General features: G+C 38.6%; 1 protein-coding gene across 2 annotated transcripts in view; it reads right to left on the reverse strand.

The window, feature by feature from the left end:
• The window catches only part of MTPAP (mitochondrial poly(A) polymerase), a 28,055-nt gene extending 12,951 nt beyond the window's left edge, over nt 1–15,104 (reverse strand). The window contains exons 1-5 of one of the 2 annotated variants that reach the window (XM_069547734.1): nt 14,900–15,104; nt 10,233–10,405; nt 9,478–9,711; nt 7,653–7,877; nt 157–368 (exon numbers count right to left, since the gene is read on the reverse strand). In XM_069547734.1, coding sequence (XP_069403835.1) covers nt 157–368; nt 7,653–7,877; nt 9,478–9,711; nt 10,233–10,405; nt 14,900–15,053 — 998 coding nt within the window. In that variant the 5' untranslated portion in view covers nt 15,054–15,104. Of the gene's footprint in view, nt 1–156; nt 369–7,652; nt 7,878–9,477; nt 9,712–10,232; nt 10,406–14,336 lie in introns of both variants that reach the window. The other variant, XM_069547735.1, reaches the window with a different exon arrangement.
• Nucleotides 15,105–19,035: the final 3,931 nt, after the last annotated feature.

Here is a 19,035-nt window from a genome sequence, read left to right on the forward strand (position 1 = left end):
TATAGTATAAGAGAAAGTACTTCCTACTTTTCAAGTTTTCACATTTTAAAAAAATTACTAGTAAAGCATATCTGACAGTCAAAAATCACTGTTTCTACACAAGAAAAACTATGCTAATCCTTTGTAACATTCATTTTAGACGGTAAGAGACCATACCTATTGTTAGCAGTCAGATCACACTGAAATCCGGAGGCCTGGTGAGAGAACCTGACAAGCGGGCAGCGGGCATTCAGGATCCTCTGGACTCCCACGCAGCCTGGGCCAAACTGGTCTAGGCACTCTCCTATCACAGACAGGATCTTCTGAGTTGCAACTCTTTCTGAAGGAACGTTTTTCACTTGAAATTCCATCAGAAAATTTCCTGAGGTCTGAATAAAAAAACATTAGCAAATAGCTTTTTATAAAAAGGAACTTCTGAAACTTTTCTAAAAGGATGCTCTAAGTCATTTCTGGTCAAAACACACATACACAAAACAAAAAATTAATAACCATACAGACACAAAAAATTCTCCATGCAATCACAGCCAAAAGCAGACCCCAAATCCTCAACTGTCAAAATGAAAAGACAACTGACAGACTAGGAGAAAATATTTGCAGTTTGACTGGACAAGGGCCAATATATACAAATGGCTCATACAACTCAGTGACAGAAACAAGAACCAAAGGAAAAAAAAAAGACCCAATCAAAAAATGTATATAAGACCTAAACAGACATTTCTCCAAAGAAGACACACAGATGGCCAATAGTCATACGAAAAGATGCTCAACATCACTAATTACTGGAGAAACGTAAATCAAAGCTAAAATTAGGTGGGAGGGAGGTTCAAGAGGGAGGGGACATATGTATATCCATGGCTGATTCATGTTGATGTATGGCAGAAACCAACACAATATTGTAAAGCAATTATCCTTCTATTAAAAATAAATTAAAAAACAATTAAATATCACCTCACACCAGTCAGAACAGCCATCATTAAAAAGTCTACAAATAATAAATGCTGGAGAGGGTGAAGAGAAAAGGGAACCCTCCTACACTCTTCATGGAAATGCAAATTGGTGAAGCCACTATGGAAAACAGTATAAAGGTTCCTTTAAAAAACAAAAATAGAGCTACCATATGATCCAAAACTCCATCTCTTGAGCATTTATCTGGAGAAAAATCTAAAAAGATAGATGCACCCCAATGCTCATGGCAGCACTGTTTACAACAGACGAGACATAGCAGCAACCTAAATGTCCACTGACAGATGGATAAAGATGATGTGATATACACTCACACACACACACACACACACACACACTCACACACACACTGGAATACTACTCAGCCATAAAAAAGAATGAAATAATGCTATTTACACAACGTCAATGGACCAAAGATTACCATGAAGTCAGAAGGAGAAAGACAAATATATGATACCACTTACATGTGGAATTTAAAATATGATACAAATAAACTTATTTATAAAATAAAAACAGACTCATAGACATAGAAAACAAACTTATGGTTACCAAAGGGTATGGGGAAAGGGAAGGGATAAATTAGGAGTTTAGAATTAGCAGATATAAACTGCTATATATAAAATGAACAACAAGGTCCTACTGTATAGCACAGATGACTATATTAAATATCCTGTGATAACCATAATGGAAAAGAATATGCAAAAGAACAGACACAATATATGTATAATGGAATCACTTTGCTGTACATCAGAAATGAACATGACATTGTAAATCAACTTATACTTCAATAAAAACATTAAAAAAAAATCTTCAGTTGTCTTTTGATTCTCTAGAGTATAAAATACTAACTTGAAAGATCATTGGCTTTTTATAATTGACTTATGTAATACTACATGTAGAACCACAGACTCTGTGAACATATACATGCCCTTTCCAAGTCAGCCTTTCCATTTTCATAAGATCTGCAAACCCACAGTAGTTATAACAGGAAATACATGCATGAGGACAGCAGATCAACAGAAGGAAACAGACAATATAACTAGATGTAACTATAGGCATTTAATAGTTAATAAAATGAACTCTGCAAATTACTGCAGAAATGCTGTTGAAAGAATGAGTCAAGTGGCCATCAAAAAAAGAAACTAGACTATTCCAAAACCAAAGTAAATTCACCACGGAGCAAAGACTTCAATAAAAAAGGTTTTAATCAATAAAATACCAGAATACAATGGGAGAATGTTTATACAATCATAAAGGATTCTCTAAGCATGACACAAAATTCCAGAACACACAAAAGAATGAATGAATAAAAATGAAAACCATCTTAAGGCCAAGCATATTTATTACTAGATAGAAGACAAATGAAGACAATAGTACATGTCATATAAAGGAATAATGTCCCTAATTTATGAAGGTTTGCACAGAGCCCAATTCTACAAATGGTCAAAAACATTTGAATAAGAAATTAACAGAAGAAATAAAACTGAGCAAGAAACATAGTAAAAGATGTTCTTGTTTTCCAGAAACTAAGAGGAAATTAAAATAGCAATGAGGTTTTTTTGATTATCAGTCTGGCGAAAACAAAAAGGCTGACAGGACCAGCTTTGGAGGGTGAGGAGAAACACATCCATCCTGACAACAGGAGTGTAAACTGAGACATACTTTTGGGACAACTTCAATACTGAAATAGCAAAACTTTGAATATGTAAGATTTTGACAAGTTACTAAAATCCTAGGAAATCACCCCAAAGGAATGCTAATACAAATGAGCAGATTTCCAAGCTGTTCACTCACTGCAGCACTATTTGTGTGGTAGATACCTTCTAAAAGCTCTATCTGGCTTAAAGCCCTCTACCCTCAACCCGCCCCTCTTCGAGAACGCATTCCTCCTGAAAGGATCAAGGCCCTGACAATGCATGTGGGCCAGACAGGGTTGCTGACGCAAGCACCGTGGAGGCTCCCCCTCACCGCCCAGTGTTTCCACCAGAACTGCAACTGAGGGTCAGAGGCTACCAGGTGGCTGAAATAGAACTCAGAAACTTTGGGGCAGGCACATGCTACACCACCTGGATGAAAATGTAAAGAAAATCGAAGTGGGGTGGGGAAAGGAGTGAAGGGGAGGAAAATATTAAACAAAGCAAAACCTGGAGAGAAACAGACCCTTTGTGGATTGTTGATCATTTATACTTGAGTTCTAGTCTTTTCCTAGGACTCACCCACACTCCTGACTCCTGAGTTCTAGGATGCTTCCTCTACTTCTTCTGTTTGTTTAAGCTGCTCTGGGTTGGTTTCTGTTATGCACAACCAAAGAATATTACCTACTACAGTTGGCAATAAAGCAGGAAAAAAGATACTGGTCCCTAACTAACAAAAAAGGACTGGTTATGAAATAAATTATGGTACACTGAAGCGACTTAGCAGCAGCAGCATGGTACATTCATTCAATAGAATATTCTGCCGCCATTTTTTAAAAGGATACAGTAGATTGAAGCTAAGACATATATATAGATTTAGTTATAATCTTTTCCTAACTGTCCTTAACTCAGGCTGAAGAATAAAACAAGTCCGGAGAATTACAAACCAAAGTGGGGTACCGAGACACACAGAGCACCAAGAGGAAGGAGAGGTTCATGACGGCATACAGCAATCAAGGAAGCTGCTTTATGGCGGATGAATTTAAAAGCAGTCCTGCTTTTTGTTGTTGTTGTTGTTACTTTATTTTTATTTATTTAAAAATTAAAATTTAAAAATGCTCCTGTTCCTCATTATATTTCTAAGAAGTTTCTATTAGCAAAGCTATTATAATCTTAAATAAGCACATATTTCAGAATATAAATATATAACAACACTGCTTAAGTTAAACCTACATACAAATTATGTCAAATTGCTTAGTGAGACTGGAGCACTGTCTTTTAAAATACTTTTTTCTAAATAGCTCTCCAGTTCAGAAATCTAACATCCAACTAAGTTTGCAACTCCTTCCTCTGCTTCCAACAGAAAAAAAACTGTTTCTTACTGTCTACCAATCCTCTCAAACATTCTATGAACTGGTTCTACAGCACCAATCCAGTTTTACAGCTAGGAAAATCAAGGCATAGAGAAGGTAAATAACTTATCCACTGTCACACAGCTGTAAGTAGAAGAATGATTAATCTGCACTGTGACTCCTGAGCCCAAGCTTTCACCATCACAATATATTGTTAGCCATGTTAATTATTTAATATAAAAATAGCCTAATGTAACTTAAGCGTCCCCGCCAGGAATTTAATACAACTTCAAGTATTAAAAGCATGTTAGTCTTAGTAAGACTGATCCGTTTCACTGTGATGTGTTTTATATTCCTTGGCCAGTTTTGACTCTGTAATTATACACCGAGCAGATAGGCACTGTGTGGGATGAGCAAATGAACAGACGTGGTCCTTGTTCTGCCCATGCTTATGATACAATGAGAGACACAGATCAACCACTAACTAAATGTAGCCCAGGAGGAATCTGGAGACAGAAAGATGAGCAAGACGCTGCAAAAAAGGAGTGATTAATTTTGACTGGAGCAAAGAAAAAAAAAATCAAGTATGGTTTTAAGAAGATGGAATCAGAACTAGGCCTTGCAAGCTGCTTAGGAATGGCAGTCAGGAATGGAAGGAAACAGCATTCCTCACTGAAGACACATAACAATTGTTTAGTTGTTATCCACATCATAAAAGTGCCTTGCTGCTGTTAGGTAATTAAGTGATGTGACTGAAAACCTGGTATGTGAAGATACAGAATGACAAATTATCACTAAAATGAATTACAAAACAGATCATTTCAATTCTGTGTTAAAAAGAACAGTTCTAAGTTTGTGGATGATCCAATCTGTGTTTTAAGGTAACTTCAGCAGAACCTGAGGGCTAGAATACCAAGGCCTGAGGCGAGGAATACGTGGAAAGCAAGATGTTGTTATAATCATTTAACTGACAATTTATAAGGGACCCTGTGACTGCAGCTTTGAGGATATAAATGAAGAGGCAGGCCTAAAAGATTAGCTTAGATTTCTTTGCTTAGGTGATAGCAAATATCAGGAAAGCTAAAACGCCACTAATTAATATGTGACACATAAATAAGAACTTTCATAAAAACTTAAGAATATTAACAAGGAGATGAAGATAAACTTTTGTTTTCAAAATGTTAAGTTTGAAGTTTCAACTAGACAGTCACACAGAGAAGATTATTAGTTTGAAATACATAAGATAGAAAAGTCATATAAACCTAAGATTGTACAAAAATGCAGTTTTTCCAAATCAAAGTTGTAATTAAATTAAAGCCCCTCTTATATTGTTTGGGATGATACTGGACACACTGATTAACTTTACTCTGTCAGACATGCATGTTAATAAACCATAAATGGGATATAAAATCTCTAAACTGTAAATGGAAAGAAAGTAAGGGATGAAAGGGCAGAATAAAGAAAGAATTCAACAGGAGGAAGAAAGGAAGGAAAACCAAAGGAAAAGCATAGAAAATAGGAAATAAAAAATTAAACAGTAGAAATAAAATCAAATTTTTACCGGTAATAATAAATAAAAAGACTCAAAGATTGGAGTAAAAGCATAAAATTCAGTGATTTGCTATTAATACCCAAAATATAACAACATATGTTGCTGAGAGAAATATCAACAATCTCGGAAAGAGCCTCTTTATGAGGATAAAAGACTGAAAAAGCTGACTTAAAACTCAACATTTCAAAAACTAAGATCATGGCATCCTGTCCCATCACTTGATAGCAAATAGATGGGGGAAAAGTGGAAACAGTGATGGATTTTCTTTTCTCAAGCTCCAAAATCACTGCAGACTATGACTGCTGCTGCTGCTAAGTCACTTCAGTCGTGTCCGACTCTGTGTGACCCCATAGATGGCAGCCCACCAGGCTCCCCCGTCCCTGGGATTCTCCAGGCAAGAACACTGGAGTGGGTTGCCATTTCCTTCTCCAATGCAGGAAAGTGAAAAGTGAAAGGGAAGTCTCTCAGTCGTGTCCGACTCTTAGCGACCCCATGGACTGCAGCCTACTAGGCTCCTCCGTCCATGCGATTTTCTAGGCAAGAGTACTGGAGTGGGGTGCCATCGCCTTTTCCGACTATGACTGCAGCCATGAAATTAAAACATGCTTGCTCCTTGGAAGGAAAGCTATGACAAACCTAGATAGTATATTAAAAGCAGAGACACTACTTTGCCATCAAAGGTCCATCTAGTCAAAGCTATGGTTTTTCCAGTAGTCATATATGGATGTGAGAGTTGGACCATAAAGAAGATAGCACCAACGAACGGATGCTTCTGAACTGTGGTGTTGGAAAAGACTCTTGAGAGTCCCCTGGACACCAAGATCATCAAATCAGTCAATCCTGAAGGAAATCAACTCTGAAAATTCATTAGAAGGACTGACGCTGAAATTGAAGCTCCAATACTTTGGCCATCTGACGCGAAGAGCTTCAGTTCAGTTCAGTTCAGTCGCTCAGTTGTGTCTGACTCTTTGCGACTCCATGGACTGCAGCACGCCAGGTTTTCCTGTCCACCACCAGCTCCCGGAGCCTACTCAAACTCAGTTCATCAAGTCAGTGATGCCATCCAATCATCTCATCCTCTGTCATCCCCTTCTCCTCCCTCATTCAATCTTTCCCAGCATCAGGGTCTTTTCAGATGAGTCAGTTCTTCGCATCAGGTGGCTGAAGTATTGGAGCTTCAGCTTCAGCATCATTCCTTCCAATGAATATTCAGGACTGATTTCCTTTAGGATGGACTGGTTGGATCTCCTTGCAGTCCAAGGGACTCTCAAGAGTCTTCTCCAACACCACAGTTCAAAAGCATCAATTCTTCGGCGCTCAGCTTTCTTTAGAGTCCAACTCTCACATCCATACATGACTACTGGAAAAACCATAGCTTCTCACTGGAAAAGACCCTGATGCTGGGAAGGACTGAGAGCAGGAGGAGAAGGGGCAACAGAGGATGGACAGTTGGATGGCATCACTGACTCAATGGACTTGAGTGTGAGCAAGCTCCAGGAGAGAGTGAAGGACAGGGAAGCCTGGCACACTGCAGTCCATGGAGTCTCGAAGAGTCAGACATGACTTAGCAACTGAACAAAAATGTGAAAGCTGAAAATAGTGATACAGAAGAAGGTTTCTGAGACGGATAACAAGCTGCCATCTTAATAAACAAAAAAGAATTCAAAGATAAGGCATTTACAGAGATGATGGACATAACAATGATAAATGAACAACCCGATAAAAAGGTATAATAATCATACGCTTCTTTGAATACAATAAAAATCAGGAAAATTCTGAGAAACGAATGGAAACAAATAACATGAGATGTAAAAAGTATTTCAGTAACTAGGTTATGCAGATAAAATGATTAGTTAATATACACATAATCTGAAAAACACAGTAAGTAACCTTGGTCTACCCCAAAATTTCTCAACCCCCAAAAGGAACAAACATTTTATTACATGTTTAAGATAGTCACAAAAAATGACCACATATTAGACCAATGCAAAGAAGACTTTACAATTCCAAAGAAGCAGTATCAAATAGACTTTACTCTGTAACCACACTGCCTCTTAAGCTTAGAAATCAAGTTATAATTTCATTACGTCCAAAGATTTCCTTGATTTCTTCTAATAATTTTAACTTTGTGATTTAAAGAAATGCAGTTACCTTTTGAGCAGTAAATTTTCCAATTTCATCTAGATCCAAAAACATGTCCAAATCACATCCTAGTTTCCCAAAACTATTCACTGAGGAGCCAAAGGGTCTGACTGCACAGTCCGGAAAGTATGCAGCTGCTACATCTTCAATGAGAGAGCAGGTGAGATATCGGAGCCTGGTGTTCTCCTCTGTGAGCTGGAATTCCCTCAAGAGAGTGTTCAGCTGATCATCTACCTAGCTGGCCAAAACAAAAGAACAAAATACAGAAAATGTTCAGGTCATGTTGCATTAGGAGACCGACTTTAAAAATATACAATCTTTTTACATTGAGCCTTATTACAAATGCACTTTAAAGAGGACTGAGGAATGAGGAACGAGGAAGGATACCAGCAAAATAAAAGATGGCTAGAATTAAAACTATGACTGTTCTTAGGCACTGAGTATAAAGTATTGTTTCAGGAAAATGAAAACAGTAAAGTGCTCTAGTAGAGGAGGCAGAAATAACCACAAAGTTGGACATTTAAAGGAAGTTGCAGGGGAGAGGAGAGCCAATGCTAAAGGCAAGAAACACTAGAAAGCAGCAAAGTTTCAGGAATGAAGGCCCACGATCCCCCAGTTCCTTAGAGCAACAGTCCTGTGTGTTCCCTAGGAGACTAGTGTTAAAACGACCATACCATGAAGGTGCGTGCTGGAGCTCAGACATTCACATTTAAAAGAAAAGCCACAGCCTTAAAGGCCCACAAAGTAGAAGACATATGAAAGGTTAGAAGTTTTAAAAATTAGAAAAATACCCCCAAATAGTATATTTTGATAAAACCATAAAGAGATTCTTGAAAAGAACTAGCTAAATCTTTGACTAGTCTGTAAGAAAAACCAAAACTAATATAAACATCATGGCATCTGGTCCCATAGCTTCATGGCAAATAAAAGGGGGAACAATGGCAACAGTGACAGACTTTATTTTCTTGGGCTCCAAAATCACTGCAGATGGTGACTGCAGCCATGAAATTAAAAGACATTTTCTTCTTGGAAAAAAGGCTATGACCAACCTAGACAGCATATTAAAAAGCAGAGACATTATTTGGCCAACAAAGGTCTGTACAGTTACACCTACGGTTTTTCTAGTAGTCATGTACAGATATGAGAGTTGGACCATAAAGAAGGCTGAGCGCCGAAGAACTGATGCTTTCGAACTGTGGTGTTAGAGAAGACTCTTGAGTCCCTTGGACAATAAGAAGATCCAACCAGTCAATCCTAAAGGAAATCAGTCCTGAATATTCATTGGAAGGACTGAGGCTAAAGCTGAAGCGCACATAATGCGAAGAGTCAATTCATTGGAAAAGACCCTGATGCTGGGAAAGACTGAAGGCAAGAGGAGAAGGGGGTAACACAGGATGAGATGGTGGTATCACCAACTCAATGGACATGAGTTTGAGCAAACTCTGGGAGATGGTCAAGGACAGGGAAACCTGGCATGCTACAGTCCATGGGGTTGCAAAGAGTCAGATACAACTGAGCGACTGACCAACAACTACAAACATTATTAGAGCAGAAAAAAAAGAGATAAAACCAGAAATAAGATATTTTAGTTTACAAAAAGAATGTCATATACAATTATATGTCTGACAAGAGAGAGAAAACTAGAATCCAAAGGCCCCAAACTTTGGAAGAATGTGATTACTTCTTATGATCACAAATGGTGCATCTTTTACTTTTCACTCGGTCAGTATGCTCTGTAATGTGAATATTTAATAATATTTAATAAAAACTTAAAATGTACAAAACAAGTCAAATACACATATATCAAGTTGGGGAAGTATACCTAAAAACTTACACTTTCTGCACAACAAAGTAACTGATAAAGCTTCTTGCTTGAAGGAGAAGACTGGTTACTACATTGAATACTTGACAGTTCAGAAGTCTGGTTTACTGAATTTCTCAATTTTAAATTGAAATAACGTGACTTGAATGGAATTGCAGCCTCAGGGCCCAGGCTTGGAGTCCGGGTTATATTCTGCAACGAAGTTACACTTTCCTTCTGACAAAATTCTACAACAGCATAAAGACCCTAGATCAAAAACAAGAACAGAACACATACCTAAATACTATTAATATTTTTTAACTAATAGTGTTTTAGTTCATATTTCAAAGCAATTATCACAACATGAAAAACGTTCATTATTAAAATCTACAATGGTATGCACACAAGCAATGGTTTTAAACCATTATAAGCAGATCTATAAAAGGAACACTATAAAATGGTATGAGTTAAGTGAAGCTGAAAATAATGCTGACACAGAAAATTAAAAGGTTAAAAAAGACTTCCCACTGGCTCCAATGCCTAAGATAATGGAATGATTTAAAGTAGTCAAATTATTATTCAGCTATAATTCTGCTTATAATTCTGTAATACTCCTATAAGGACTTCTCATATTAAAAAAAAAAACCTCATTAAAGAAATTTAGATTAAAAAAAGCTGTAGGATATCAACAGGAAATATAACTTTACCATGTTGCAAAGGCAAGAGAGCAAAAAATAACTAAAAATATATATATGACTGTTAAGTCAGACTGTTTCTCAAATACTTACAAAACTTTCATAGAAGAAGTGGGTGTTAATAGGTCCGTGCTGGGATAAGAACTTGAGAAACTTCTTCTCATTGATTTTGTTTGGGCAGTGGATCAAGACAGTCCGCTGGGCCTGCTCTCGTCTCTCGTTTTGCACCTCAGAGAATCTCTTTTTTGGAGTTCTGTCTTCAGAGCCTAGGAATGAGACAAAGACATTACCAACACGTAAAATTTAAAGCATCTCTTAATAAGGTATATAAAGACTGTACACTTGACTACAGTCAAGTTTATCCTAACCTCATCTTCTTTCTTCTCCTCCTTTATCAAGGTGCAGTTGTGCTCCTCTCAATCTTTCTATTACCATTTCCTTGTGATTACCATTAAGCTGTCCACTGTTTTGATTGACTATATTCAATGAATAGCGCTAAAAAGGGAGTATTCCATAAAATTTTCAAAGCAAAACCAGAAAAGTAAAACCACTTTTATAAATACACACATAAGATGTCTATTTAAGCTGTAACATTTCAAAGTCTAAAAGAAATACAAGCCTAAGTGCAATGAAACAAATGTGCCAAAGTCCCCTTTATAAAATAGTCTTTTTAAGTTGAAAGCCTTATTCTTTGACTTCTTGCTGTGTTCCCAGTCCGGTCTAAGCCCCATGGCCTGAGTATGAAGCGCCCAGCACCTTGGCCCCTTCTCACCCACGTTAACTTTCACCACCTCCTCCTCCTCCACACTACGCACCTACAGTGCTCTTCACACGACACCATCACACACACTATGAACTTTCACAGCCTCTTCTCTCTGGCTGCAATGCCCACCTTCTCATTTTCTGTCTCACAAACTCCCATTCATCCTGCAAATTGCGCTCAGGTCTGTGGAGACTTCTGACTCTTCTTGGCAGAACTGCCTCCACTCTGTCATACCTCACTTCAACATCTCTGGAAGAATGTCAGTCACAGTGTTGTATTTACTTTAACAACACAGAAGAGAACCTGTCTTCCATCCTTGGGCCAAGGATGACCTCAGTCTACTGACAGCCTTCCCACCTGGTCCCTATTTCCTTCTTTTTTTAATGGTCCAAGTTTTTCTATCCACTTTTCCAGTTATAATTACCACCTCGATCTTCTTGCTGCTGCTATTTACTCAGTCTACACTGATGTTCAACTGCTAATTGTAAAAGTAAAATCAAACTGCAAAATTTCATAGAGTAAATGTATAAATCCTCCTCCAGTTCTAATACCCAAGTATTCCAGACATTTTCAAGGCATATATAAACATATCCATCTGTACCTCTCCAGAGATAAACATTTTTCACACAACTGAAATTACTGAAAATGTACTGTACATTCTGTTCTGTAATATGCGTTTAAATATTTAATAGACTGTCATATCTTTTCATATCAGTAGATATATATTTACCTCATTTAAAAAATAATTGCATAAGTATTCTTGGATATTTATGGTAATTTAATTAATCCTCTATGATAAATATTTAGATGGTTTACCTTTATCACTATCACAAGCAACACTGCAGTATCATCAGTATACAATGTTTTTGTGCTTTTATGCAAGTATTTGCCTGCAGTTGGACTACTGAGGAGGATCAGACACTGAATTTGAGAAGGAGATCGAGAAGTTTGTTGAATGATGGAGAAACATGCTTGAAAAGACAGGAGGTGAGGGGGGAAGGCAGAGTCTACAGGACTAACAGCTCTGGCCTTGAACAACAGAAGGTACGAATGATGTAGACAGAACAAAGTCATGAAAGAGGGGTCAGAAAGTTCAGGTAATGTAAGTTCATTACCTTGTAAAAAGGCTTGTCAAATGTACAGAGAACACAGAGTGGGAAGGAAAAAGTAGTAAGTGCTAATATTTTAAGACAGATTCAAATTTTCAGCAGTCGTGATAACAATCTGATAAGCAAAAACACAGAGAATATTGTCCTTCATTTAGAATCAAAAACAACATAAACACACAGGCACATAACAGGGGGTGGGGGTTGGGTGGGAGGAGGAGAGGGATCAGCTAGCAGTAGATATATAAAAGAACAAAAGTGCGATCTGGTGAAAGTTCAATATAAGCCAGGAGAATGTATTAACTTCTGGGGTGAGAATGGGGAGAAGATCGATATATATATAAAATCCAAGTTCAAGGGGTACCGTCACTTTTTCACTATTCACTGGTCAGGTCACACGTAGAGTACACACTCTGCTCCAGACATTAGGGATCTGAAGGATGCTGATTAACCAGAAAGAATCTAGAAAGAAGTAATAAAAGGTCTAAAACTCTGGTAGGGAAGCACTGCAAACAAAGAGGGGATTTACAACCTGGAACAAAAACCAGCGAGAACCCAACAGCTGCCCTTCCCCTGGTGCCGCACTTCCCAGCTTTCACAAAAACACTCTCTTCTGAATCTCATAATAACCTTTTGAGATAGACAGGGTAAGTATCATTAATGATGAAAAAACAAATCAAACATGTAACAAGCTGGGTAGCCTCTTAAAGAGCTCAGCTGCTCCTTGGTTGCCTGACACATGTCCCCTGTTCTGGTAACACACAACCCTGTCTGTGAGGTTGTAGGGGGTGGCTGTCAATAGCTATCTTCCCTTACATGCGCCCATGCCCCACTACGCGGGCCAGGACTCTTAAATGATTTGAAACAGCTCCTCTTGGTCCGGTAGGTGAGGGTGGCGGTGTGGGGTGGGGTGATGATCAAAAACTCTTTTTTAGATCTTTCAAATTCAGGCAAAAGATTATTCTCCCACTGGACAAAGTTGCAAGCTACTACTAGCGGCCATTCCTCCCCACCTCACCATTAACAAGCTGTAGAAGAAGAACCTGAGATAAGGAGGCCGCCACAAGACCAGCAGAGGAAATAACTCACTCTCATCACATCCATCCAGGTGACCTTAAAGCAGTCATGTCTCCTTCTGGAGTTTGGTTACATGATTGGTGGGTCCTCCCTTTAATTTGAGTGAGTTTCTGTCATCTGCACCCAGAGTCCTGAACAATACAAATTCTTGTTCTTAAATCAGGGTTCTTTCCATTTCTCACATGAAAGCTATGTCAAAACTAAGACCAACAGGGAAATGGGAAATTAGTAGCTTTAGCTCATTATAAATATTTTCTAGCCATCCAAGCCTCATCAAAAATGAACTGACTGATTTATGAAACAGGGGGTTCCTTGTTATTAGAAAATGTTACTAGCAAAGCTTTGGCAATGAGTTCTCGCACTGAGTGAATAACTCAACTGGGTATTTCTCAATTTTCTTCTAATTATAAAATTATATAGAAATAATCATCTACTCTTTAAAAATAGAAAAGCAATTCAAATGAGGATTTTGTCATTTGTTATGCTTCACAAGAATCTCTAAATATTTAGCCAGTTATATTACCCTAATGATACAAAATGAAACACATTTCCTAAGGAAAACAAAAAAGTTCTACTAAATGAAGCATTGGAATCAGAAGGGTTTATTCTTACCTTTGCCACTGAACAGCTGAATAAGCTTGAACCACTTACTCTCCACCTAGACTAACTTGTTTCTATATCTATAAAATGGACTAATAATAATTCCTTCCAAACTGAGCTCACATAGTTCTGTATCTCAAAGAGCATATGAAAATACTCTAAAATTAAGCCACTATAGTCATGTTAAATTATAATAGCTTCTTTGGCAGAAGTCTTACTCAAATTTTCAGTCACTTAAAGAGATTCTAACAGAAGCAGTTTCTACTACACACAATCCAATCAGCATTTCAATGAACTGTCATATGAAGCAATATTTCCCACTCACTGTCAATGAGTCTCTCAAACAGTCTGATGAGGACAGCAACCCTATCATTTATTTTAGGGAAAAACACTTTCCTGGTTTAGCACGTTTTAGAGTTGTTCCCAGAAATAATTTCGTATCTTAAAATTCCAGCTCCAAGAAATGGTGTTTAACAGCGGGACTCGAGGTATAAATTCACTCAGCTGCAAACCACTCAGCACCTTGGGCCTCTGTCTAAATCTCTAAAATGGAAACAATGATACATCTCTTGCCAGACTGCTCTAAGAATTGTAAACAGCGTATACGCATCTCTTAGGTTTCAAGAGGGGTAGCTGGACTTCTGAACATACCAACACATAAACTTAAAACTCCTGCCTGTTCCAGCCCCTGCAGATCTGCTATCAGGCTGATTTTGTTCAAAACTGTCAGAAGAATAAAGCAAAAGGCAGTAACTTCAGAGGCAGAGCCTCCACTGGAGGACCAGGGATCCCAGTTACTCATTCATCAAGGCTTCGCTCGGCCTCCATCAGCAACTTGTGAGCATCAAAATGTTACATTTGTGAGCTAGGAAGCTACCGAAAAACGAACTGTGGAATCCCTACCATTACTGGCAACAATGTTTCACCAAACTGTCAAACAGTGGCAAATTGTGTTCTTGGCCTGCAAACGAGCCTTGAACGACTTCATTGCTGGACATGGAGTCCCCGAAGGCAGAAATGTCACAAACCCCGCTACGACCACGAGCCACGGCGGCGGCTCTAGAGTCCCCGAGCGCGGTCAGACGAGGTCGGGACACCTCTCCGATGGCCAAAGGCTCCCCGGCCGCTTCCACAGGTCAAGCGCCCGCCCGCGACTCCAGACTTCCTCCTGCCCTGGCCCGAGGCGGATCGCGGCTACAGCCCCGGCACCACACCTGTCTCCGCATTCCCCGAGGACTGCTCTTCCCTCCTGAGGTCTGCGGCCACCGTTCCTGGGCAACTGAGAAGCCTGCGAAGAGGGCGCTGGACTTGGCTTCTCTGAACGCGCAGGGACAAACGGGTCAACAGCCCCACGCCGCAAGCCGCCATTGTCAAAGCGGCAGAAGCACGAACGAAGGGGCGCCGGGCTTCCGCGCATGCGTGCTGAGGCGAAAAGGATGGGAAGCCTAGAGGGTCAAACTAAGCAAAGGCCGTTTCCCTTAGATAATAAGATGCGGCTTGAATAAGGATACCTGAGCTTTCTGACATGTTTTAAATATTTCCACTCTCCCACGGTTCTCTGAAAGAAGACCCTCAAGGGAACGAGCAGGCGACTTACTCTTTCACACTGAAAACAGAACCAGAGACGGGGGCATGAGGAAGGGGCGCTGACTTGGGAATCTTAAGAATATAATAAACTCAACACTTTTTCTTTACCAAACTCTCAGCCCTTGACGTGTGTTGACTTTTTAAATTCTTACAACAGCCCTGTGACGTAGGAACTCTTACTATGCCCATTTATTTATGGGGAAGTTAAGGCTTAGACAAGTTAAGTACCATTCCTAAAGTTCTACAGCCAGACTAGGATAGAAACAGAAGTTAAACCTAGGTTTAATAGGGTTTCCTTTCCTTCCTCCCTCTCGCGCTCCCTCCCTGTCATTTTTTGGTAATATTTTTATTGCGATTTAATTCATATACTACAAAATACACCCCTTTAGGTTCATCATTCAGTGATTTTTAGTATATTCACGAAAATGGACACCAATCACCGTTATTTTTAGAAACACTTTCATTACCTCCAAAAGAAACCTTGTCCCCTTGTCAGCTACCACCCCTAACAACCACACTCTCCCCAGCACTAAATAACCACTTATCTACTCTGTGTGTCTATGGAATTGCCTTTCTGGACATTTCATATACATGGAATCATATGAGGGTTTTTTTTTTTGTTTTTTTGTTTTGTTTTGTCACTAGCTTCTTTCACTGGATACAATCATTTCAAGGTTGAGCCATGTTGTAGCATCTATCCGCACCTTATTTCTTTCTGTGGCAGAATAATATTCCATGGTGTGACTATGCTGCAAGTGGTTATCCAGTCATCACTTCATGGGCCTTTGGGTTGTCTCCACCTTTTTGTTACTATAAATAATGCTGCTATGAATTTTCATGTACAAGTTTTTGTGTAAGCATATGTTTTCACTTCTCTTGGATACATACTTAGGAGTAGAATTGGTGGGTCATATGTTTAACTTTTTGAGGAACTGCAGGCTATTTTCCATAGCTGCTGAATCATATTCATTCTCACGACTAGTTTATGAGTGTTCCCGTTTCTCTACATTCTTGTCAATACTCCTTATCTGTTTTATTTATGTATTTATTCCATTCTATTTTTGTTCAATAGATTTCTAATTATAAAACGTTTTTAGACTAAGTATGTCCACACATTAATTTAGCCATTTAAAAATTAAATGTAGAATTCTTGAAGGATAGTGGATAGTGTTTTATTTTTTAAACTGTGTGGTGGGGCTACAGTTGTTCACTGGATCAGAATTCTTCTTACCATACACATGTTTATAAATGTTATTTTGTATCTACTCAATATTTAATACAAAGTTACATTCATGTCATTGAGTATTTTCTTGTAAATGACTGCTCTTTTGGAAAGTCCAGCACATGTACATTTTGGTCAGTAAGTTGGTGATTCTGGTTAGTTCATTCAGGTTTCTCTATGTCTGTCAATAATTTACCCCACATTGCTAAGGAATTGGTAGATGGGGGAGGGAAGGAATGGGAGGTTGGGACGGACAGATTCGAACTATTATATATAGAATGGATAAGCAACAAGGTCCCATTGTATGGCACAGGGAACCATATTCAATTCCTGTGGTTATTATAGTGAAAAAGAATATGAAAAAAGAATATATATATATATATATAACTGAATCATTTTGTTGAAATTGAAAACCAGCAGAAATTAACACAACATTATAACTCAATTACATGTCAATTTAAAAAAGTTACTCCCATAGATTCTCCTAAACATGGGTAAAAAGAGCCTAACTTTGAGGTATTACGAATATTTGTTACAGATGGCAGCCTTAATTTATTGACTTACAGAGTTTAGCTTCTATTGTGGATTGAATCGTGCCCATCCCATCTAAAGTTATCCTAACCCCCAGGAACTCAGAATGTGACCTTATTTAGAGATAGGGTTATTATAGATGTAATCAGTTAAGATAAGGTCATAGCGAAGCAGGGGCAGGGAGTATAACTGGTGTCCTTATAAGAAGGCAGCCAGGTGAAGCCAGACACACAGGAAGCATGACGAGTGATGACAAGGTGGAGACTGGAGAGATGTAGCCAAAACATAGCCGACAAGCCACAGAATTCTCCTACAGGCTTCAGAGAGAACACAACCTTGCTAACACCTTGACTTTGGATTTCTATCCTTCAGAATGGTGAGACAATAAATTTCTATTATTTTAAACCACCTAAATGGTGCTATCCGGAGAAGGCAATGGCACCCCACTCCAGTACTCTTGTCTGGAAAATCCCATGGACAGAGGAGCCTGGTGGGCTGCAGTCCATGGGGTCGCTACTAGTCGGACACGACTGAGGGACTTCACTTTCACTTTTCACTTTCATGCATTGGAGAAGGAAATGGCAACCCACTCCAGTGTTCTTGCCTGGAGAATCCCAGGGACGGGGGAGCCTGGTGGGCCACCGTCTACGGGGTCACACAGAGTTGGACCCGGCTGAAGCGACTTAGCAGTAGCAGCAGCAGCAAATGGTGCTATCTGTTGAGGAGGGAAATTAGGAGCTGAGGGGCATAGAAATCAGAGACTTTTAGCATTTAGCATTTTTTAAATTAATTCATGAGTTTGGTTGCCTCGGGTCTTAGTTGTGCCACGTGGGATCTCCGTCGCATCATGAGATTCTTCTGTTAACAGGGTACTGACTCTTAGTTGCTTTGAGACATGTGGGATTCTAATTCCCCGACCAGGGATTGAACCTCCATCCCCTGCATTGCAAAGTGGATTCTTAACCACTGGACTCCCAAGGAAGTCCCAGCATTTAGTATTTTTTTTAAACACACGGGTATTATTTTTATCATTAAAAAGAAAAAGAAATCCTTTGCAAATGGAAAGCCAATAGAAAAAAAAGTAAAGAAATTATTAAATCGTGTCTACATTTCATATGCCACACAATGCTTTTTACATGTTAAAGCTTGTCTTTGATAAAATGTGAAAGTGTGTGATTTAAGCCTCCAGAGGTCATATATTCAGTGGTGCTCATGTAATTATTAACTCCACACTCTCACTCTAACAAGTATTCCAATTCAAAGGATAAATTATCTGGCTACCTTACTAATGGCCTTTCAGTTCGTGGTTTCCTGTTCAAGTCATCAAGAAGGATTTTCATGTTCAAAGCTGAGTATGTCGACTGAGAGCAGCTCAGCAAGCAGAAGTGCAAAAGAAAGCTTTACTAGCAGAGAAAAGCAGGCTTACAACCACCGGGATCTCGAAAGGCATGAGCTATCACAGTCTTACAATTTCTGAGAAATTATGTTTTTTATCTATAAAATCATGAAAGTGTTGCATTCTGTACAATATTTATATTTTTCTGCAATAGAAAAATATTTTTCTCACTGCTGCTGCTGCTGCTAAGTTGTGTGCTAAATTACAGTCAGCCTTCTATGTCCATGGGTTCCACATCTGCAGATTCAGCCAACCTCAGAAGGAAAACATTTGAAAAATAAAATTCCTGAAAATTCTAAAAAACCAAACTTGAATTTTCCCCACGAAGGGAACTATAACATTTGCTCTGTATTAAGTATTATAAGAAATCTACACATGATTTAAAGCACAGTTGACTTGAACAACACGGGTTTAAACTATATGAATCTACCTACATGTAAATTTTTTTCAATAACTATATTGGAACATTTTCTGGAGATTTGTGACAATTTCAAAAAACTTACAGATGAAATTCATAGCCTAGCCTGGAAATATATATAACAAAAAAGGTTATGCTATGAGTGCATAAAATATATTCAGATATTAGTGTATGAGAATTTGCATGTCAATGAAGG

Source organism: Ovis canadensis, chromosome 13 (assembly GCF_042477335.2).
Source record: "Ovis canadensis isolate MfBH-ARS-UI-01 breed Bighorn chromosome 13, ARS-UI_OviCan_v2, whole genome shotgun sequence".
NCBI classification, from domain to species: Eukaryota; Metazoa; Chordata; class Mammalia; order Artiodactyla; family Bovidae; genus Ovis; species Ovis canadensis.